Source organism: Rhinoraja longicauda, chromosome 35 (genome assembly GCF_053455715.1).
Source record: "Rhinoraja longicauda isolate Sanriku21f chromosome 35, sRhiLon1.1, whole genome shotgun sequence".
NCBI lineage: Eukaryota > Metazoa > Chordata > Chondrichthyes > Rajiformes > Arhynchobatidae > Rhinoraja > Rhinoraja longicauda.
Window position 1 is genome coordinate 15807413 of NC_135987.1, and position 23112 is coordinate 15830524.

A 23112-nucleotide genomic window follows, 5' to 3' on the forward strand; every position below is an offset into this window, starting at 1 on the left:
GGTCACTGGCACTAAGGCAGTACCATCCATGGGATCCAAAGATTATAAACTGGCACTCGTATACAACATGTGTAGGAAGGAACTGCAGACGGTGGTTTAAACCGAAGATAGGACACTGCTCTTCACACTGCACTGACCCACCTTGAACACCAGGGGAGCTATGTGAGGATGCTCTTCCTCGACTTCAGCTCTGCCTTTAACACGGTCATCCCGAGCAGACTGGTCACCAAACTTTCCGACCTTGGATTTTCCCAAACCATCTGCCAATGGATCAAGGACTTCCTGACCAACCGCCCCCAGACCGTCAAAATAGGCCCTCACCTCTCCTCCACCATTACACTGAGCACCGGCTCACCACAGGGCTGTGTGTTGAGCCCCATCCTTTACTCCCTCTACACTCACGACTGCGCCCCCACCCATCCCACCAACACCATCATCAAGTTCGCGGATGACACGACTGTGGTTGGACTCATCTCAGAAGGAGATGAGACAGCCTATAGGGATGAAATCCAAAGGCTGGCAGCATGGTGTTCAGTGAACAATCTGGTCCTGAACTCCTCCAAAACAAAGGAACTTATAATTGACTTTAGAAAAACCAGTGGAGATTACGACCCACTCTACATCAATGGGGTCTGTGTGGAAAGGGTACCAGCTTTCAGGTTCCTGGGTACGCACATCGCAGAGGATCTTACCTGGTCTACCAACACCATCACCACAGTAAAGAAGGCACAGCAGAGACTCCACTTCCTGAGGATCCTCAGGAAAACCAACCTGCAGGAGAAGCTCATGTTGTCCTTCTATCGCTGCTCCATCGAGAGTGTGCTGGCATACTGTATAACCACATGGTATGCCAGCTGCTCAGAAAAGGACAGGAAGGCCCTTCAGAGGGTCATCACGACGGCCCAGAAGATCATCGGCTGCTCACTGCCCTCCCTGGAGCACCTGTTCAGCCTACGCTGCCTCAGTAGAGCAGGCAAAATAATAAAAGATCCATCCCACCCCGGCCACCGTCTGTTTGTTCACCTGCCCTCTGGTCGACGTTTCAGGTCGATCAAATCCCGAACAAACAGACTTAAGAACAGTTTTTACCCCAGGGCCATACGAGAACTGAACACTACCTTTGCACTAGGCAACACCGTTAAAAAATCTTGTACTTAATATAATTGTATTTAATTGTATTTATGTATTTATTTGTTTTTGCATTTATTGCATATATGTTTGTACGCACCATCAGGATTGGCTATTTTTAAATTTCGTTGTACTCGTTGCAATGACAATAAATGAATATTATTATTATTATTATTATTATTATTAAAATGCTGGAGTAACTCAGCGGGACAGGCAGCATCTCTGGAGAGAAGGAATCAGTGACATTTCGGGTCCTGACCCTTCTTCTGATTGAGTGTCAGGGGAGAGGGAATCATGATATGGAAGCGTAAAGAACATGTAAGGTGTGAAAAGGACAGATCAAAGGAGCCAATGCTCAAGGAAATTGTTGGATGAGGGGAAGCTAACAACGAGGCATACAAACAGTAAAATTAATCAGTAAGAAAACTAGGGTGGGCGAGAGACGGAGAGAGAGCGAAATAAACATATTGAGTTGTACCATCTTTCAGAGGAAGTGTTCAATCTTCTCTCTCAGATGGACAGTGAACTGGTGGAATGCTTTCCCCATTGCCCTAGCCAATAATTAAATCGGATAGTTTTAAAGACAGATTATCAGATGGTTATCTCATTGGTGTACGAGGGCGTGAAATTGGATGAAATTACTGCCGTTTCTCACCATTGCAGTGACTACACTACAAACATACTCCCCGGCTTTTGAAGACTTTGAGAGATTCCCAATAAAAAGACTAATTGGCATAATATATAGATTTAAGTATTTTTCTTTATTTAAAAAAAATGTGAATGCACGCTTCTCTTTGTCTTGGTCGGGAGCCTTTTGGTTATTGCGATTTGTCTACAAAGTAACTGAACAGCCTTGATTTATTCAGGATACCTTGTTATTTGAAAAGTTAAACAACTTTTAACTTTTCAGAAGTTAAAATCTTGCATTTAATGCGTGCTTTAGAAACACCCCACCCAGGATACGATGAAGATAATGCCCCGATCAACACCTTTCCATCAAGAACAGATTCGCCGGTTAATCATCTCATGTCTGATTCTATGTGATCTTGCTGTGTGCAATTTGGCAAATCCACTGGGTCAATACCGACACACATTTTATAGCACGAACGCAAACTTCCAATTAGTGTGGACTGCAAAAGAAATGAAGCGGAATTTAAAAGTTGTATAAATATTGACACGGCTGTTTAAACATTTGCACTGAGTGAAATACTTGGATAATTATGTGTAACGCAGGTTAGAAAGTTCCAGTAAATCGTACCTAGACCTTCCTTGCCCGGCCGTGCGGACAGCGAGGCTCAATCCTTCTCCCTAACTTCTTCTAGTTTTCACACACAAACAACTACGCTCGCTTCCTCTGAGCGAGGGAAAACTGAGACGGGCCCCGCCGCTTCATGACTGTCATTCCACTACCCAGAGGCGGGCCTTGCCCTCCATCACCGCCCCCTCAGCCTCAGGCTCGCCGTCTAGACTCTCGCTTTGTTTCAGCTTGCCTAGGCCGCACCCCTCCGTCTCTCTCAGTCGGATACGTGAGGTTTCGCACACTCCGCGCCGATCGCCGATCGGTCCTCCGACCGGTGGGGGGCGCTGCGTCTGGCGGATCGCCGATCGCTCCCAGCGCTGCGCCTCCGCTCCTCCGACCGGTGGGGGGCGTTGCGTCCGGCGGACCGCCGATCGCTGCCAGCGCTGCTCCTCCGACCGGTGGGGGGCGCTGCGTCTGGCGGACCTGCGTCTGGCTGCGCAGCCGCAGTCCGGCCCACCCTCTCAGATGATTGAGGTTGCGGGTGGAGGCCCTTCTTCTGACTGAAAGTTAGGGGAGACAGACACACAGAGATAAGGAAGTGTAAGGTACGAATAACGACAGATATCGGCGAGACCAAGCGCAGGCTCAGCCCCCCTAAACCCACTGTCTGATCTCCCTGTTGCACACAGAATGCTGGAGTAACTCAGCAGGTCAGGCAGCATCTCAGGAGAGAAGGAATGGGTGACGTTTCGGGTCGAGACCCTTCTTCAACTACCCTGTTGCTCAATCTGCATCTGCAGATCATCTCCAGCAACACCATGTAAAATCTGGTCATCCCCAACAATGGAAGCAATGGCCTGCGAATTGTAAATAGACAATATGTGCAGGAGGAGGCCATTCGGCCCTTCGAGCCAGCACCACCATTCACTGTGATCATGGCTGATCATTCTCAATCAGTACCCCGTTCCTGCCTTCTCCCCATACCCCCTGACTCCGCTACCCTTAAGAGCTCTATCTAGCTCTCTCTTGAATGCATTCAAAGAACTGGCCTCCACTGCCTTCTGAGGCAGAGAATTCCACAGATTCCACTGCCTTCTGAGGCAGAGAATTCCACAGAATTCCAGAAACTATTAAAGAAGGTGGGCAGGAGTTGCAACAAAGATCATGGATTGGTATTGCCTAATCAACAGGATCACAGATCACAAAATCAGTTGCACCAACCACCATATATGGAGAGAACATACAAAATGATTAGCCATAGCCAAACTAGAACCTCTTTGGAAAGTAACACATGTTGTCTCTTCCGTACCTGTATGTGCTGAAATTCTACACTTGTTCTCTCTCCCTTCCTTTTGCTGCTGTACCGTTCTTAAAAGTTGTGTCAGGGCAGCATCTCAGTCCAAAATTGTTACTTGTGAAGACTGACTATTCTTTATTATATTTTAATGGATTGAGAGAAACAATTGTAAAATATCTATTTTTTAGCTGTTTGTCTTTTTCAATTATTTTTTGTAGAACTGCTGCACTTACGGTTCTGGTATGAATCTGACAGAATGATAAATACAACATCCTCCAATTGTGCACACCGACTACAGATCTGAAACTTGCAACACTCGCCCCATTTCCATTAATGTCAGAAGTTTCCTTGAAATTCACAACGTTAAATGATGCCATAACCAGGAAGGTATGCTTCCACAGCTTTCCTTAGGTACCGGTAGGAATAATTTACCACTGGAATGTCGTAAGTCTGCAAAAATCAACAAAATGAAGCTAAATGCTGGTGTTTTAAAAATGTCTGAAATACTTGGAGCAAGTATCCAAGAAAACCAAAGTGTTTTGTTTTTAAGTGATGTGTGGGTGTTTAAGCAAGGTGGCAATGGGACTAGCCCAGCTGGACATCTCGGGTCAGCATAAATGATTTGGGCTGAAGGACCTGTTTCTGTATAATTCGATGACTAAGACCAGTATTTATCCTCTAAGCCAAAAGTCTGTAGCCTCCTTTTGCTCTGGTATTTTATTTAATTCTTTACATGTTTAAATTATAATGTTTTATTTTTAATTGTCGACTGTATATCGTGTTGTTTCTTGCGAGCAAAGCACCAAGGCAAATTCCTTGTATGTATACATACTTGGCTAATAAAATTTATTCAATTCAATCCAATTCAATTCAATTTAAGTAGGCGGTGATGAGTCAGTTGTTGAATAATTGGTCCCCGACTGAAGATACTCCTACAGTTTTGGACTTAGGGTATTGCAGAATTTATAACTCAGAGCTGTAAAGAGAATTGTTTTTAATTTGCACCAACATATTTTCATCAATAAACTTCGGGGATGGGGAAGCTTAGTGATTAATTTCATTTCTGAGTTCTTCTGAGCCAAGCCACCAAAGGCAGGTGAGATATTAGCTGATTGTACCACTGCCCCTGCCTGTCTATGTTCTCTTATTTAATGCGTACAGGGTTGGATGTACTTCGGGTGTAACTCGATTCTCTCTCCGACAGGTTCTGTTACTCTTTGAGCGCCCAGAATAGATTGACTAGGTTTAGTCAAATTCTACAAGCTGAATTTGAAAATCAAATGTGATGCATTTCTTTTTGAGGAATTTCAACCCACCGGCACTGCAGTTATCCTGCAGAATGATTTCAAATTATGTCAATCGGATCCGGTAAGTTTTATATCCTAGTGCATCTATTCAGTCACATCTTGTACTAATGTTTGACCCCTTCACGTTTGAGGTAACAAAATATGGAACATCATTCTTTGACTAAAAGTAATGTTCCATATTTTGTATAGTTCTGCATATCAAGCAAAGTACATGACAAATGCAAATTAAAATTGATAACACAGGCACCAAAACTGTCATTGCCAATTTCAAGAGATTTCCATTTGCCACTCAGGCCAAACTTCCATTTGTGTAATAAATGTGTGGAGTTTACACATTCTCTCTGTGACCTCGTGGGTTTTCCCCGGCTGCTCTGGTTTCCTCCCACATTTCAAAGACATACCAGAAGGTGAAATGGCTACTGTAGATTAACTCTAGTGTAGTTGGGTGTCAAAGGAATCAAAGATGGGCATGTGTGAGAGAATACGTGTATATTTCTATGAGACAACGTGGATCCAATTGGGTCCAATTGGCTTCCTCAGTTATAATGAGTAAGAATATCCTCTTACTATTAAATAATTATTCATTGCCATACAATTTCACATCGGACACTTAAAACTCTCAGATGGAAACAAATTTAATAACTACCCTTTTGAGCACCATATCTGAGGAAGGATGTGCTGGCCCTGGAGAGGGTCCAGAGGAGGTTTACAAGAATGATCCCAGGAATGAGTGGATTAACATGATGAGCATTTGACGGCACTTGGCCTGTACTTACTGGAGTGTAGAAGAAGGGGGGGGGGGGGGACCTCATTGAAACATCTCGAATAGTGAAAGGCATGGTTGGATAGAGTGGATGTGGAGAGGATATTTCCACTAGTGTGGGATTCTAGGACTAGAGGTCCCAGCCTCAGAATTAAAGGACGTTCCCTTAGGAAAGAGGTGATTTTCTTTAGTCAGAGGGTGGTGAATCTGTGGAATTCCTTGCCACAAAAGGCTGTGGAGGATGAGTCAATGGATATTTTTAAACCATAGATAGATTATTGATTAGTACAGGTGTCAGGGGTTATGGGGAGAAGGCATGAGAATGGGGTTAGGCGGGAGAGATAGATCAGCCATGATTGAATGGCGGAGTAGACTTGATGTGCCGAATGGCCTAATTCTGCTCCTATCACTTATGACCTGAAATGTTGACACTTGTTGCTATGTGAAGCATCGGGCTAATTTGTTGCTCCGCTGCGACTTGGTTACAAGTCATCCCTTGACTTGACAACAGAGAGGCTAGTGACTGCAGGCACTGGAATCTGGAGCAACAATCAATCTGTTGAAGGAACTCAGCAAGTTGAGCAGCATCTGTGGGTGGGGGGGAATGGTTATCATTTCGGGTCAAAACTCTGCACCACGATTTGAGTCTTGATGCAGGGTTTTGACCTGAAACGCCAAACATTTCTTTCCACTCACAGATACTGTTTGACTCACTGAGGTCCTCCAGCAGATTGTTGCTTTTTAAGCTTGCAAACCTTCAAATAATGGTTCATTGTGCAGAATATAAAAGAGCTGTGGGAAATGTTAGCATCTGATGGTCTGCGTGTTTACTAAAGATGGAAAGATGGAAGAAATTATGTAGATCACGTTTACATGAAATATCATATGTCATATTTCACTATTGCAGACACCTGTCTGAGCTGAAAGATGATGATGAAGCCTGCCACAAGGCTCTCAGCTCCGGAACCTTCCTGCTCTTTCATGATCTCGTGCCTCTTGTGCAGAAGATTGAGAACAAGTACACAGCACCATTCGTGACAGCAACAGGTATAAATGCTGGAGAAATGTAGTCACCTAGGAGCTGCAGAAGCTGAAAATAGATGTCCCAGGGTCACCAACAGATTGAATACATCAACTTAAACATGAGCCACATCTACTTAGGTTGAAACGTTTCAACAAGTTGTTATTTATCTTGTTCTAAAGAAGAGCGCATTCCTCCTAATTTCTCCATATAGGTTATTTCCCTCTAACAATAGTCTTTTTGGAGGTATTTATTCACAAAATGCTGGAGTAACTCAGCAGGTCAGGCAGCATCTCAGGAGAGAAGGAATGGACGACGTTTCGGGTCGAGACCCTTCTTCAGACTGATGTCAGGGGGAGGGACAAAGGAAGGATATAGGTGGAGACAGAAAGACAGTGGGAGATCTGGGAAGGGGAGGGGAAGAGGGACAGAGGAACTATCTAAAGTTGGAGAAGTCAATGTTCATACCACTGGGCTGCAAGCTGCCCAGGCGAAATATGAGGTGCTGTTCCTCCAATTTTATAGCACCTCATATTTCGCCTGGGCAGCTTGCAGCCCAGTGGTATGAACGTTGACTTCTCCAACTTTAGATTGTTCCTCTGTCCCTCTCTTCCCCTCCCCCTTCCCAGATCTCCCACTGTCTTCCTGTCTCCACCTATATCCTTCCTTTGTCCCGCCCCCCTGACATCAGTCTGAAGAAGGGTCTCGACCCGAAACATCGCCCATTCCTTCTCTCCTGAGATGCTGCCTGGCCTGCTGAGTTACTCCAGCATTTTGTGAAATTTGTACCAGCATCTGCAGTTATTTTCTTACACATAGTCTTTTTGGATGCCAATTTGCATATTGATTATAATTACTTGAACAAAAATACTTCCAAACAGCTCTGCTGTTTAGTAATGTTGATAATGATGAGGAGTCCAGAGGCCATACACAAATACATAGACTCTCAAATGCAACATAAACAAAGTTTATTTTTCTGCTAGTTCGACCATACTGACCGGATATTCATTGACAAATTCTTGCACTTTACAATGCAGGAATGGAGCAGGAAAAAGCTTGATGCTCTTTTCAATGACAATGTGACTGTCCTATGATTTATCCGCACCCTGAGCACCCTGAAAGCTTGTCTCCTTCAGTGTAGCAAACAAACTGAGGTGTGAATAAAGAAGGGTTTTGACCCGAAACATCACCCATTCCTTCTCTCCAGAGATGCTGAGTCACACCAGCTTTTTGTGTCTATCTTCAGTTTAAACCAGCATCTGCAGTTTCTTCCTACACAAACTGATGTATTGAAGCAGATTATCTTCTGTTCCAGAGCTCAAGAAGCTGGACCAGGCAGAAAAGTGGATGGAGGAATCAGTGCTAATTGGCTGCACAGAGAGTCTTGTGCCACAGTTTGCACTTGATATAGGTAAGATTATTATCAAAGGTCTGCACACAACTTGATGCAACTATCTTACAAAATATTATCATGTACGTCTCAGCTGGACTATCATACACGCATGTATTCAGTTTAATACATATAAAGATTTACATTGAGAAACATATTTCATGAACTCCCTCATACATATTGTGATAATGCATGCAATGTATATTGCCTGAGATGGGATAAACCACTTTGTTTATTTAAAATTAAGCAAGACATGTTCTTTTCATTTACATTCTTACATTGCCTTAGGATATGACAAAGCATTTTCGCACCAGTGAAATATTTTAACCTTGTACTCCACAGTTAGAATGCAGAACACCTGGCAGCCTGCAAGCATCCACAGGCAGTTTAATGATAAAGAAAAGTTAATCTGTTTTTGTGACAATGATGGAGGAGTAGATATTGTCCTGGTATCAAGGCTTATTCTGCATGCCTTCAAACCTGTCCTTTTTCCCATTTAGGCACACATATTACTTGAACAGGTAGTAAAAGCATATAGAATATGGGTCTTCCCCAGTTTACCAACACCCAACTTAAGTACAGTCCATATATATGAATGAGCATTTGGACATCAGCTGGATGGATTTGTGTGGGAAGCAACTGCAGATGCTGGTTTAAACCGTAGACACAAAAAGCTGGAGCAACTCAGCGGGACAGGCAGCATCTCTGGAGAGAAGGAATGGGTAACGTTTTGGGTTGTGACCCGTCCGCAGACTGAAGTCTGAAGAAGGGTCTCGACCCAAAACGTCACCCATTCCTTCTCTCCAGAGATGCTGCCTGTCCCGCTGAGTTGCTCCAACTTTTTGTGTCTATCTTCGGCTGGGTGGATTTGCTGGCTGTTGTGGGTCTGCAGGCATCTTCTGACTTGCAGGAACTCGGTTGGTGGCTGCTTTTCCAACTTGCATTCTGTCTGAGTTACGGACAGTTTACAGGAACGGAACACTGTCGTAACTTGGGCAGGATCCATTGTAGCTTTCAAATGGTAAATACTTAAGAGAACAAATGACGGGACCTTAGAGAAAGAGTTGAGGAAATGGACTGATACAGATAATTCTCAAGGAGACACAAGGAACTGCAGAAGTTGGTTTGAGAAAAAAAGACATCCCGTGCTGGGATGTCTTTTGTAATTCCCCATTGACGAGGTCTATGGAAGCTCAATCACCTAGTATATTCAAGGCAGAGATTGACAGATTTCGGGATGCTATGGGAACCCAGGGATATGGGCTCAGTGCAGGAAAGTTGCATTGAACTGTGATCGTTGGATAGTGAAGGGGCCAAATGACTTTCTCCTGCTCCAGTTTCTTGTTCTCTGACAATGTTCTAACCTGTCTGTTCAAGGAAAATCTGAAAAGGCCCGGGCGGAATTGCTTCTGAAGGGAAAATTTATTTCATTTTGGAAAGCTGGTGCCATCCTAGACAGAAATGATATATTCGTTTTATCCCAGGTAAGAGCAAAACTTCAACAAATATTAAAAATATAGAAGCATTTATCTCTTATTGTTTCCAAGCCAATGTCAAATTTAGATACTTTTGATATCTAGCTGAAACAGGAAGGTGTGGTGGAGGAGAGGTCGGTGTGCATCCTCACAGTGTGTATTAACGCAGGACTATTATGTAGATTGTATATTTTTAGTTACAATATTATTATACTTCTCAGAGTTAGGTTGCTTTCAGAACTTTATTAAAAACTGATATGGCAGAATCATTACGGTTGTAGCTTGAAGTCAGGCTCTGCTCCAAGAGAATCTGAGGTGTCTTATCCGAAACGTTCTGATTGAGAGGCAGGACTTCTTTTATTGAGCCGCGTGTTTACTCCACTCTATAACTCAACCATGGCTGACCAGCCAGTTTATTTATTCAATAGGATTTGGTTTTTGTATTGCTGCGGATTGCATTTAGCAATGTTGCTTCTTTCACACCAAAATGGAAACATTTAAATTAATGCAAGTTCAATGGAATCAAATACTAGAGGGTGTAGCTTTAAGGTAAGAGGGGCAAAGTTTAAAGGAGATGTGCAGAGCAGGTTTTTTACAGTGTGGTCTTCTTCTTGCGTTTGAGGCAGCAGAAATTATGTAACGCCCTCCAGGCGCTGTAGCCAGTGCAATGTGCTGTTGAAATAACACCGTGTGGTAAGTGCCTGGAATGCACTGGTGGAAACAAATACATTAGCGTCATTTAAAAGACTTTTGGGAAGGTCATGGAGGAATATGGCTTCTGTGCAAGTGGTTAAGTGATGGCTTTGGTATCATTTTTGGCACAGACATTGTGGGCCGAGGGCCTGTTCATGTGCAGTACTGTGTTCTAACGGCTGCACCCACACCCGATCTCTAAACTAATGACTTTGAACATAACTATGAATTGAGAAGTGCATTTATTTTTCCTTTGCTGGCCTCTGCAGTTGGATGGTGAAAAAGGTTTTGAAAAAGGTACAAAGGATTTTAACAATTTAAATTTAAGATCGATACTCTCGAGTTTGTATTTTGTCTTCTGAGCTTTATATTTTTGGATCAGACAACTTGTGGAGAATACGTGACACAATAATGTGATGTATTTTAGGCACGGGCTCTTCTCCGCTGGCATAGCACACACCTCTACTGCAGCAGAACTGGAAAACCGACGCAGAAAAATGTGTCTGGCAGCAAACGAGTCTGTGGCAATGATGAAGCAATCTATTACCCACAGGTAATCATTGTGACAGATACAACATGCTCGAGTAACTCAGCGGGGCAGGCAGCATCTCTGGAGAGAAGGAATGGGTGATGTTTCAGATCAAGACCCTTCTTCCGACTCAAGTCTCAGCCCAAAACGTCACCATCCTTCTCTCCAGAGATGCTGCCTGGAGTTACATTTTGTGTCTTTCTTCAGTGCAAACCAGCATCTGCAGTTCCTTCCTGCACGTGGTAATCATTGTGGATGGCTCTGATTAGCTCACAGCTAACTTTATATTTCATAGCTTATTTATTGCGTTTGAAAGAGAGATATTCTTCTGATTGAGGTTCACCGGATTGATTCCTGCGGCAATATGTATGTTTGTCACATGAGGACAGGTTGAGCAGACAGTCAACAGAGCTTTATTTGTCATTCGGTACCAAGATACCGAACGAAACTACATAGCAGTCACACAAAAAAGAAAAAGAACACAAGACACATGACCCCAACACAAACATCCATCACAGTAACTCCAAACTCCCCCTCACTGTGATGGAGGCAACAAAACTTCCACTCTCTTCCCCACGCCCACGGACAGACAGCTCGTCCCCGACCGACCCGCACAGTCCCCGCAAGGGGATGGCCCGCGGCCGAGCCGCACCGGGCGCTGAAACGTCTCACGGCCGAGCCGGGCGATGGAAGGCCCCGCGGCCGAGCCGCGCCGGGCGATGTTAAGTCCCGCGGCCGAGCTGCACCAGCGATGAAAAGTCCCGCGGCCGAGCCGCACCGGGCACTTTTAAGTCCAGCGGCCGAGCCGCACCGGGCGATGTTAGGTCCCGCGGCCGAGCCACACCGGGCGATGGAAGGCCCCGCGGCCAAGCCGCACCGGGCACTGTTAAGTCCAGCGGCCGAGCCGCACCGGGCGATGTTAGGTCCCGCGGCCGAGCCGGGCGATGGAAAGCCCCGCGGCCGAGCTGCACCCCGCGCCGTGAGGAAGAGACCTAAAAGAGAAAGGTTTCCCCTATCCCCCCACCCACACCACCACCCCACACACATACACAACTTGACCCATTCCTTCTTGAATTTGTGATCTCATTGAAATATACAAAATTGTCAGATAGAATAATGCTGTCCTGATGTTTCACTTGGCTGGAGTATATAGGACCAGGGTTCACTGTCTCAAAATAAGGGGTCAACTATTCACATCTCTAGATGAGAAGACATTTTGTGGATGATGATTTTTTTAAATTTATCAACCAAAAGCACTGAGAAGTCTCAGTCATGAGATAGAGTTAAATATTAAGGGATACTGAGTTAGTGTAGGAAGGTAGTGCTGAGGTAGAAGATCCCAAATGATCTTATTTAATGGTGCACCAGACATGAGGTGCCAAATGGCTGTTCCTAATTCCATGTGTTCCTGATTTATACAATATACCTTCAGTGGTCTTTTGATTAACCAATGCCTGGTTTATTAGTAGGTGATTAGCCATGTGAGCTCACCTGCTGTTCTAAATATTCATTGCAATTACTTGTAACTATATTTAAATGCTAAGTTCTTCCTCCAATTCATTATCAACAGATGTCTCCTGTGGTTCTCATGTTGGTGTCTGATGGAGCACATTGCCTGCTGGCACGTCAGAAACAATTTCCTCCCGGAATGTACAGTGCACTGGCTGGATTCTGCAACATTGGTAATCAGCTCCTTACAGTGACTGATTATATGGAGTGCAGGATTACAGACAGAACCCAGCATTTGCATTGTAATGTGCCCGTAAGAATAATTACTACCTTAGCAGTTGGCAATATATGATGCCTCACGCTTGCGTGCCAATGTCTTGCCTGTGTTTGACTTCACTGATTGACAGCTTGTTTGAAATTGTGGCACAGAATTGTATGCTGGAAAGATTAGTACGTATTGCTCACACGCACAGCCTTTTGTCCTAAATGGTCTGCATCAATAATGGGAGCCTCATCCCATCCATTCCAATAAGACACAAAATGCTAGAGTAACTCAGTCAGCCAGGCGGCATTCCTGGAGGACATGGACAGGTGATGTTTTAGGTTCAGACCTTCCAACATTTTTCAATGAGAATCAAGCCTGTTTAACCTGTCCTGGTTATGTACATTTTTCTATTTCTGGCAATATCTCTGTTTTAGTATATTTTTCAATGTTTCTACATCTTGTTAATTATATGGACACCATAGTTGTGCATTGTTCTTCTAAATCCAATATTAATTGAAATTTAAAATTTCCCAATGCTTAGTTTGGTATTATTTGTGAGCTTATTGATTAATGTTTAGTCATTTGTACATTTTGCCCCAACATCCCTCAACAGCAAATTTTGACTGGTTCCTTCTTAGCAGTATGTTCAGGCAACCAAAATACAACTCCACTCATTTATCCATTGTGAAATTACTCTGCTCTGCAAGTTTATTAATGCCTTCCAGCTTGTTACAACATTTAATATAACCCTCCCCCAAGAAAAAAGTGTTTATCTTCAAATTGTGAAATAATTTTTGATTCCCATATCCAAATTAAGTGTTCAGGAAAGAAAAATAAATTCAGATAGAAGGGAAGGGAGGAAAAATGAGAAGCGTGAAAGATGGAAACAATTAAACAATTAACATTATTTCTCGGTCATTAAAATCAAACAGCCAGTCTTTCTTGTATGTAGACTGGCTACATCAATTTCCGAGCACACCTCCCGATATCCCAGTAATTCTGTAAGCAGAGTGTAGCTGAGATGGGTTGAAGTCCATTTTCATGCAGTGCAGAAATAATTCATTCAACTGACAGGCAATGCCACGATCATCAGTAAGCATTGATTGGTTATTCACTCTTCAAGACTAACTTGCAACACGCCTGTTTCTCCAGCATTAAATGAGGGATGTGGAGGTATGGAGAGGGTGCAGAGGTTTACTAAAATCCTGCCTAGATTAGGGGTATTAGCTATGAAGAGATGTTGGATAAAGTTAGGATGTTTTCTCTGACGCCTCGGAGGCTGAAGGGAAACTTGATAAAAGTATATAAAATTATTAGCAGAATAGAAAGGTTCACAACATTTTTCATGGATGGAAATGTCAAAAAATAGAAGGCATACCTTTAAGTGAGGTGCAACATTGATTGAGGTAAGATTTTTTTACACAGAATTGGTGGGGCCTGGATTGCACTGCCAAGGGTGGTGGTGAAATCAGATACAATATTTTTTTAGTTTAGTTTAGAGATACAGCGCGGAAACAGGCCATTGGGCCCACCGAGTCTGCACCAACCAGCGATCCCTGCACATTAACACTATCCGACACATACTAGCGATAATTTACACTTATACCAAACCAATTTACCTACATTTCTGTACGTCATTGGAGGAAACCGAAGATCTCGGAGAAAACCCACGCGGTCATGGGGAGAACGTGTAAACTCCATACAAACAGCACCCGTAGTCGGGATCGAACCTGGGTCTCCGGCGCTGCAAGCATTGTAAGGCAGCACCGCCGATATTGGTATTTAAGAGGCTTATGGATAGGCACACAGATATGTGGGAAATGGAGGGATATGGATCACTTGCAGGCAGAGATTAGTTTAACTTGGTATTGAGTTCAGCACGGACATTGTGGGCCAAAGGGTATGTTCCTGTGCTGTACTATTCCATGTCCTAATCCTATTTCTTGTTCTGTTTGCCTCTGCCAGGAGAGTCTGTGGAAGACTCAGTGCGGCGGGAGGTTGCGGAGGAAGTTGGTTTGCGTGTGACCTCGCTGGTCTATTCAGCATCTCAACACTGGCCCTTTCCCATTAGCTCCCTAATGATTGGATACCATGCAATGGTGCAGCCAAAGCACAACAAGGTAAATGTTTGCCAAAAATTAGTCCTGGAGAGCAGAAAGATAAGGAGCATGCTTCTGAAAATCAACCCTCTGGTAGACCACACCAGAAACATGGTAATGTTGGCAGTGAAGGTTTATTAAGTTTGACTGTTAGTTTGAGTCATTTCAACATGCCCTGTCTGTGGTTCAGAATAAAATAATAGACAACCTTTATGGTGCCATTATCTGTGGTGCTCTGTACACAGCCACAAGTAGATAACAAGAACAATCCAGTCAAGGCTGTTTTGTGTTCTGTTTGTGAAAAGAATTTGACCCCATTTAGTGCCAATCCATAGAGGCCCAGCCGAGAGGAAGAATTTGCTACATGAAGGCGTTTTAGGATACAGCCAATCCATGGCATATTAGATTGAGACTCTGATCCATAATGCAAGTTATATAAAATGATCTTGCCACTGAGTTTTGAGATTGCCATAACGTGCCTTTTTACCGGTCTAGGAATTTCACAAGCTCAGCTTAATTTCTTTTTATAATAGATCAAGAACACTTCCAAATTGCTTTCAATTACTTTTGGATTGACTATGGTACCTCACAATCATTAAAATAACTGCTAAAATGTAGCTAATTTAGGAAAAGCCAATAATCAATTTGAACACGAAATGACCAGGTTATGATGACGTAACCTTTTGCAGTCTTATTTAGTGATGTTGGTGGTGAATGGATACATATTGGAGCAAGATATCAAAGAGAATCATTTTTGTTCAGAATAGTGCCATGGGATCTTGTTTGTGTGGGGGGGGGGGGGGGGGTGGGGGGGGCATCGGATGTGAAGGCAGAAACCTTCTGATTCAAGGGGGAAAGTTTTGTCTATCAATCTTTAAAAAATATTAGCATGAGGACTAGATGTTTTTCACTTTTGGCCTGCATTATATATATGTTGTGCAAATAGGACATTCCTTGCTGCAAAGTTTGTTGGTGCTAAATTTTAAAGATAAGACAAAATGCACACATTTAAACCAGTTCCATTCAGTTGTAGAATTTATGTTGAAAAGTTGCTTTCTGCTTAAAATGTGATCATCCCTTGGAATTGACAGGAAAGTCACAAGATAGGGAAATTGTGAATTAAATCTCTTTTATCTGTGTTCTCTCGATGTGTACATTTTTGGCAAGACCAAAATTTGTTTCCAGCTGTGATTCATATTTCCATAAAGTGATTTAATATTTTAGGAATGCTGTAATAGAATTTACAAACTCTTCCCTAGTGAACGTTTTGGGTTAATGAATAGTTAGAAAGGCTTACATAGCAAAATGGAAGTTCATTCTTCAATGACAGGATAAATATGGGGTAATTAATCTTTGAACAAAAGCCTTATTTCCTTCCTTAGGAAGTGGTAACTACCTCTTATACCTCAGCTTAACACATCAGACTAGCTCACTCGAATACATGTAACACTTTCTACTTTCAAATCTGTTACATGCTATGAATCCCTATGTCCAGTATTTTAGTAGCTTAAGTAAAGTTGCAAAACAACTGCATTTGGCAAAGAGATATTTGTTGCTACCACCACAGCATTTTCCATATAATTGACAAGCATTTTGTTATGTCTTCAGATTCAGCTCAACCACTCTGAGCTTCAGGATGCCCGCTGGTTTGATGCCACAGAGGTGGCAGAAGTTTTAAAGCGCAAGATGCCTCGCAAGGAAGAATTGGTCTCTTTCTGGATCCCACCACCCTGGGCTTTAGCACATCATCTCATCAAAGAATGGACTCAAAAGCAATAGCTGTCTTGAAATCCTGCAGTGACTCATTTGTTGAAATTGGATAGTGTGTGGTTGTTATTTCTTTGCATGACTTTGGTATTTTATGTGGGCCAGACAAAAAGAAAAACTGCATTGCTCAGGGTATTTTCCACATTGAAGACCTTTGTAACGATAGATATCATTTTTTTGTGTCTCCTTTGTAGCGCTGGTGAAGGGAAGAAGACAAGTAATTGTGTATTTCTAATAATAAATAACCATACTATAGTATTTTAAGAAAATAACTGCAGATGCTGGTACAAATCAAAGGTATTTATTTCACAAAATGCTGGAGTAACTCAGCAGGTCAGGCAGCATCTCAGGAGAGAAGGAATGGGTGACGTTTCGGGTCGTGACCCTTCTTCAGTCTGAAACATCACCCATTCCTTCTCTCCTGAGCTGCTGCCTGACCTGCTGAGTTACTCCAGCATTTTGTGAAATAAATACTATGGTATTTAACTTGTTTCTGCTTTCAACGTTTGATCCACAAATTCAAACAATTTGAATACATTTGAACCCGATTTTCAGTATTTAAAAAACTTTCCAAACCTTCCTGTGTTGAAAAAAGACTATTTTTGGTTTGGAGATTCAGTTTTTTGTGGCTATCTTCGGTTTAAACCAGCATCTGCAGTTCCTTCCTACACTTCCCTCTCCTTCCTTGTTTGATAGTCTGCATCAGTCATCCAAAGGAAAAATGTGGGATTGTGTTTTTTAAAAAAATGTTTATTCCTTGACACCAGCTGGTATCGTCACCTTTAGTGCATATTTTTAGAAACATAATTTTCAATTAATCCTGTTCACAGATAATCTGATTCATTAAAACAGTTGGTTATGCTCATAAAGTCCCTTTAAAAAAAAAAGTATCTCTAAACTAATCGAGACTAGTAATGTTGTGCAAGAGAAATTGTGTATTACTGTAATTACACATTGATTAATTAGACATGTAAAGTTAATTACAGAGATCCTTGCATATTTCATATATATACAGCGCGGAAACAGACCTTTCGGCCCACCGAGTCCGCACCGCCCAGCGATCCCCTACACACACTAGGGACAATTTTTACATTTTTTACCCAGTCAGTTAACCTACATACCTGTACGTCTTTGGAGTGTGGGAGGAAACCGAAGATCTCGGAGAAAACCCACGCAGGTCACGGGGAGAACGTACAAACTCCATACAGACGGCGCCCGTAGTCAGGATCGAACCTGAGTCTCCAGCGCTGCATTCGCTGTAAGGCAGCAACTCTGCCGCTGCGCCACCGTGCCGCATCTTTATTTAATTAGTCATTTTTTATCAAGAATTGACTTTCAAAAGGATCTCACAACAATGTTTTGTTTGGTACCTCTGTTAAAGATTGAATCAGTGAAGGATGAGATAACACCCAAGGCAGGCATGCAATCTTGAATATTTGGTAAATGATATATCCTTTTGTATGTCCTGTATACCAGGCCCTAAATTGAACATTCAATATTTTAACATTTAAGTTGGGTGCATAAAAATCATAGTATACAGTGTGTCACAACAACCAGGATTGCATCTGTCTTTCCTGCTTGTCACTTTTTCAAATAAATCCACCAGATCTCTCAAGCAAGTTCTCCCCTTTACACAACTATGCTTACTTCAGCCTACTTTATAATGTGCTTCAAAGTACCCAAAACCTTAATAATGGACTTTAAAAACTTGCCAACCATTGAGTCGGCTAACTGGCCTATAATTTCCATTCTTTTGCCTCGCTCTCTTAAACAGTGAAGTTACATTCATGATTTAAAAAAATATATCTTAAAAATCCTCCCTAAATCATCTCTGTTCTAGGTAAAAAGATCATAGCTTTTTTTTCCTCTTCATGACTGAAATCCTTCACTCCTGTTAATGTTCCAATCCTTTTTCCAAATAATTAGGAGTTGACAATTATCAACATATCTTCTCCTGAGCTGAAATGGTGATAAATCTTATGCAGGATCGCATTTCACTTTAAATTTTTTCTGGGATGGTTTAAAAAAAAAATTGTGTTTGGCTGTCTGGGCTTTTGAGTATGAAGACTCAAGTAGGAAATCATTTGGCCTGTCAGGTACAAATTTAATAGATTCTGGAAAATTGGCAGTTCCATTTTCGGAGCCTGAAAAATTACCAGCTTTACCATATCTCAGTGTGACAGTTCTGACATATGCTGGCAAATGGATCTATGATGAAAAAATTCCATGAATTCAATTTCTCAGTGGAAAACTGAATCACTTTGTATGGGTCAGCATTTGGGCGATGAAATTAAGGAGTTGTGTTGTTTGTAAAGTATTTTTTGTAAACCAGAGCTGGAAATATTGGGTATTAAATATAATATATGGATCTTATTTTAGCCTCAAGCAAGAAACAGTTTCAACAACAGTGTGTGTTATAGTGGATGATTTGTCACAAGATAAATTTGTTACTACAGAATGTAATGCTTACAGTTCTGTTCATCACATTTTATAATTCATTTAAAGCATGTGGCTGATGTAGGCAAAGTATTTAAAATATAGATGGCACCAAAAATGTGAGATTTATACATACTGGTCCTCTGCAGGTTATGACAGGGTTCAGTTTCTGAAAACTGTTCCTATCCTGATAGTGTGCAAGTTGGAAATCTGGTAATGTACTTAAATAAAAACAGGGCCAGTCAAGGCAACTTTACAAAACAGTTGTTAGGTCATACATGGGATGCAAAGTTCTGGTTGCCACATTATAGTGTGTGGTGGCACTGGGGATAGTAGAGGAGATTCACCAAGATGTTGCCTTGATTGGAGGACTTTCATTATGAGGAAAGATTGGATAGGCTGGGCTTATTTTCCCTGTAACGAAGGAGGCTGAAGGATGATCTGATAGACATGTATGAAATAGTAAGAATGGAGTAGATAATCAGAATCTTTTTCTAATGACACAGGTGTCAAAGACAAGGGGGCAGTATATTAAGGCGAGATGAAAGAATTTTAAAGAGGATTTGAGGGGAAAGCTTGGTACACAGTGTGGTTGAATCATAAAGTCATTGCCAGAGGATGTGATGGAATTTTGACAGATACATAAACAGGCAAGACATAAAAGGATGGAGATTTTTGCTGGGCAAATGGGATGGTGTAGATGCACGAAACGGTTGACATGCTGAGATGGACCAAAGGACCTGTTTCTGTGCTGTAGAACTCTGACAGGTTGTGACATGGGGAACAATGAATTTAGTGTTGGTTGGTGGGATTAAGTTTAATGCTTTTATGACCAGCACAGACCAAATGATCTTAAATTTTCTACAATTTTTTTAATTGAAAGTTTTAACATTATGAATTGATGGCCTTGATTTGGGGTATTTCCAAATCAAGGCCATCAATTCAAAAGAGTCACGAAGAAACAGGAACAGTCCCAATTTACCTGTCGGACACATTTTCTCCCCCAATATAAAATGGCATCTTTCATAGAGTCCAAACTCCGCAAGGCGCTAAAGTAAATATTTTTTAAAGTTTTACTTTGTCTTACTAGACCATTGGAATCCTTAAGAAAATTATATTTCAGACTGGAAGAATATGGGAAAGTATCAGGATATAAAATTAATAAAGATAAAACTGAAATAATGCCTCTTTCTGATGATCAATGTAAAAGAGAAAGTCAGTTTAAATGGCAAAAAGAAGGCATGAAGTACTTAGGGGTTAAAGTAGATAATAAGTTAAATAATCTGTATAAACTAAATTATAAACCGCTAATTAAAAAAATTGAGGAGGACTTGAAGAAATGGATGAATCTTCCAATTACATTGCTAGGGAGAGTGAACTGTATTAAGATGAATATTTTTCCGAGGTTACAGTATTTATTTCAAACACTGCCTATACCTTTACCAAATAATTTTTTTCAAGAATTGAATAAAACTGTGAGAAATTTTCTTTGGAAAGGTAAAATGCCAAGAGTGTCTATGGAAAAATTAACATGGAAATTTGAATTAGGTGGACTGCAATTACCAAATTTTAAAAATTACTATCTGGCAGCACAAATGAGTTTTATTTCATCCTTTTATCAATAATAAACATTTATTTTTTATAGCGCTTTTCCAAATGCTCAAAGAGGCTTTACAAAAACAGTCAAGACATAAAAACAAACAGACAAACTATCCTGACGGAGAAGCGGCGAACAAATAGCGCCAGCGTCCTCTCACATCAGGGTCCGGCAGTAGACAATAAAGAACACAAGACACACAATTACAATTTTTAACACAAACAGCCATCACAGTGATTGCTCCAGGCACACCCTCACTGTGATGGAAGGTAAAGAAAAGTCTTATCTCCTCCTCATTCTTCTCCCGTGGTGCCACGAGGCGATCGAGGCTCCCGACTTTTGAAGCCCCCACCGGGCGATGGAAAGTCCCAGGGCCGAGCCGAGCAGGCCGATGAAGGTCCTGAGCCCCCACCGGGCGATGGAAAGTGCCGCGGTCAGGCCACGCAGGGCGATGAAGGGCCTGCGAGCGGGTCGATCGAGCCTCGCGCTCCGGGGCGGTCGAAGCTGCTACGGCTGGAGCTCCCGAAAGCCGGTCGCCAGCCAGGGACCTGCGAACTCCAGATGTTGCGATCTGCAGGGCCCACGGCCGAAGCCTCCGAGATGGTAAGTCCAGGCCCTGCGACCGGAGTCTTCAAGGTCGATCCCAGCTGGAGGCCGCCGACTCCACGGTGTTAGGCCGTAGCACGAACGGAGACACAACACGGTAAAGGTCGCATCTCCGTTGAGGAGGAGATTAGAAATAAAGGTTTCCACCACCCCCCACATATACAGAGTTAAAAATAAATCAAAAGAAACATTTAAACGATAACAAAGACAAAAACAAAAAAAAGACAGAGAGACTGCCGGTGAGCCACAGCTGCAGAACGCAGCCACGCCCCCTCAAGAGGGTGGAAAAACAGCATGGGTTAAAATTGAAATGGATAAAATAAAAGAACTATGCCCTGAAGAATTTATCTATAAATGGGAAGCGAAGCTATTAGTTAAGGATCAAGAGTCACCTTTGCTAAAACATTTAATTAATATATTGTTGAAAACAGTTAAAGCTAATGATAAAAGATTTTTTCTAACAGCTAAAACTCCATTAGTAAAAAATAGATTACTGCCGTTTGCTTGGAATAATCAAATATTACAAGTCTGGGAACAGAAGGGTATTAAACATATGGGAGATTGCTACGAAGGAAATAATTTTTTGACATTTTCTCAATTGAGAAACAAATATCAAATTCCAGGGAATAGTATTTTTTTCTATTATCAATTACAATCTAATTTAAGGGAAAAGTTAGGTAATTCAATGTTTTTATTTCAAATTAAAGGAATTGAATCCCTGATTCAAGGCAAGGGAACTAAAAAAATTATATCTTCAATGTATAAATTGTTACAAAAATCTAGTCCAAAGACAGGAATTCAAAAATCAAGACAAAGATGGGAAACAGATCTGAATATTAGCATTGATGAACCAAGTTGGGAAAGATTGTGTTTAGAAAGTATGAAAAATACTATTAATGTGAGATATAGTTTAGTACAATACAATTTTTTACATCAACTATATTTAACTCCGAAAAAATTAAACAATTTAAATCCAAATTTACCTGAAATTTGTTTTAGATGCAACCAGGATGTGGGTACTTTTTTACACTCCACATGGGCATGTCCTAAGGTAACTCCTTTTTGGAAAGACCTAAAACACTTTTTGGAACAATTGATGAATAAGACCATACCATTGGGTTCAAGGTTGTTTTTATTGGGAGATACTAAAGGAATATTACCAAGATTAATTTTAGATAAATATCAGGAAAGATTTCTCAAAATAGCAATAGCAATAGCAAAAAAATGTGTGGCGGTCACTTGGAAAGATCACAATGAAATAAGAATTGCAAGATGGTATGCAGAAATGTGTAGTTGTATCCCATTAGAAAAAGCTACTTATAATCTGAGAGATAAATATGATTTCTTTTTGAAACTTTGGAACCCATTCACTTTAAAACTAGGATTAAGAATTGGAAATATTTAATTTCAGGATTGTTTTGATACCCCTAAAAAGAATTTAATAAGAAATTAGCCGGAAGTGTTTCCTTCTTGTCTCCAGGTTCCCTTCTTTCTTCTTTCTTTCTTTCCTTTTTAAAATTTTTTATTTCTTTATCTTTCTTCTTCTCCTTTTTCCTCTTTTTTCTAACTGGGGGGTGGGGGAGGGGGGTTGTGGGTGGGGAGATAATACAGAACAATACAGGTATAATCGAATTTAAATGTATAATCGAATTTATAATGTAGGTACCATCGCGTACTATGAGTTCATACATGTATTTGTTTTGTTAAAATTTAAATAAAATTAAAATAAAAAAAAGTATTCTCATGCCTGAGATAATGAAATCCACCTCCTTTTAATATTGATTTATAGCCTATGGAACATAGGCTATAAATCTTCCATATAACGGAAATCTTCCGCTTTCTCCTCTTACTATTAAATACAGATATATGTTTTGATTTATAGCTTATTTTTCTGAATTTACAACCTGGAGGATTTGACGAATGTTGTAAATCATTAACCACTGTGAAAATAAAGGTCTGTTGAGAGAGGTCACTCTGGTTCTGTCCACATTTTAATGGCCCATGGTTAATCTTTAATTTGACGAGTTTGATTTCCCACTCTGTCTCCCCA

At 41.4% G+C, this 23112-nt stretch overlaps 2 protein-coding genes across 9 annotated transcripts in view; one reads left to right on the forward strand and one right to left on the reverse strand.

Moving 5' to 3' along the window:
* The window catches only part of p4ha1b (prolyl 4-hydroxylase, alpha polypeptide I b), a 67431-nt gene extending 64835 nt beyond the window's left edge, over positions 1-2596 (reverse strand). For all 6 annotated transcript variants that reach the window (XM_078428643.1, XM_078428647.1, XM_078428645.1 and 3 more), the window contains exon 1: positions 2387-2596. The gene's annotated coding sequence lies outside the window, so the exon portion shown is untranslated. The remainder of the gene's footprint in view (positions 1-2386) is intronic.
* Positions 2597-2874: 278 nt separating this feature from the next.
* nudt13 (nudix (nucleoside diphosphate linked moiety X)-type motif 13) lies at positions 2875-16775 on the forward strand. 3 transcript variants are annotated; one of them, XR_013549383.1, is made up of 10 exons: positions 2875-2973; positions 3884-4052; positions 4870-5033; positions 6643-6782; positions 8072-8167; positions 9524-9630; positions 10742-10867; positions 12414-12605; positions 14523-14677; positions 16265-16390. XR_013549383.1 is itself a non-coding variant. In XM_078428375.1 (10 exons), exons 3-10 carry the CDS (start codon positions 4951-4953, stop codon positions 16433-16435), a joined length of 990 nt encoding a protein of 329 aa, XP_078284501.1. In that variant the 5' UTR covers positions 2875-2973; positions 3884-4052; positions 4870-4950; the 3' UTR covers positions 16436-16775. The 3 variants fall into 3 exon arrangements, 2 of the variants coding, with proteins under 2 accessions (XP_078284501.1, XP_078284502.1); XM_078428375.1 differs by having other exon boundaries at positions 12414-12525; positions 16265-16775; XM_078428376.1 differs by having other exon boundaries at positions 2911-2968; positions 12414-12525; positions 16265-16775.
* Positions 16776-23112: the final 6337 nt, after the last annotated feature.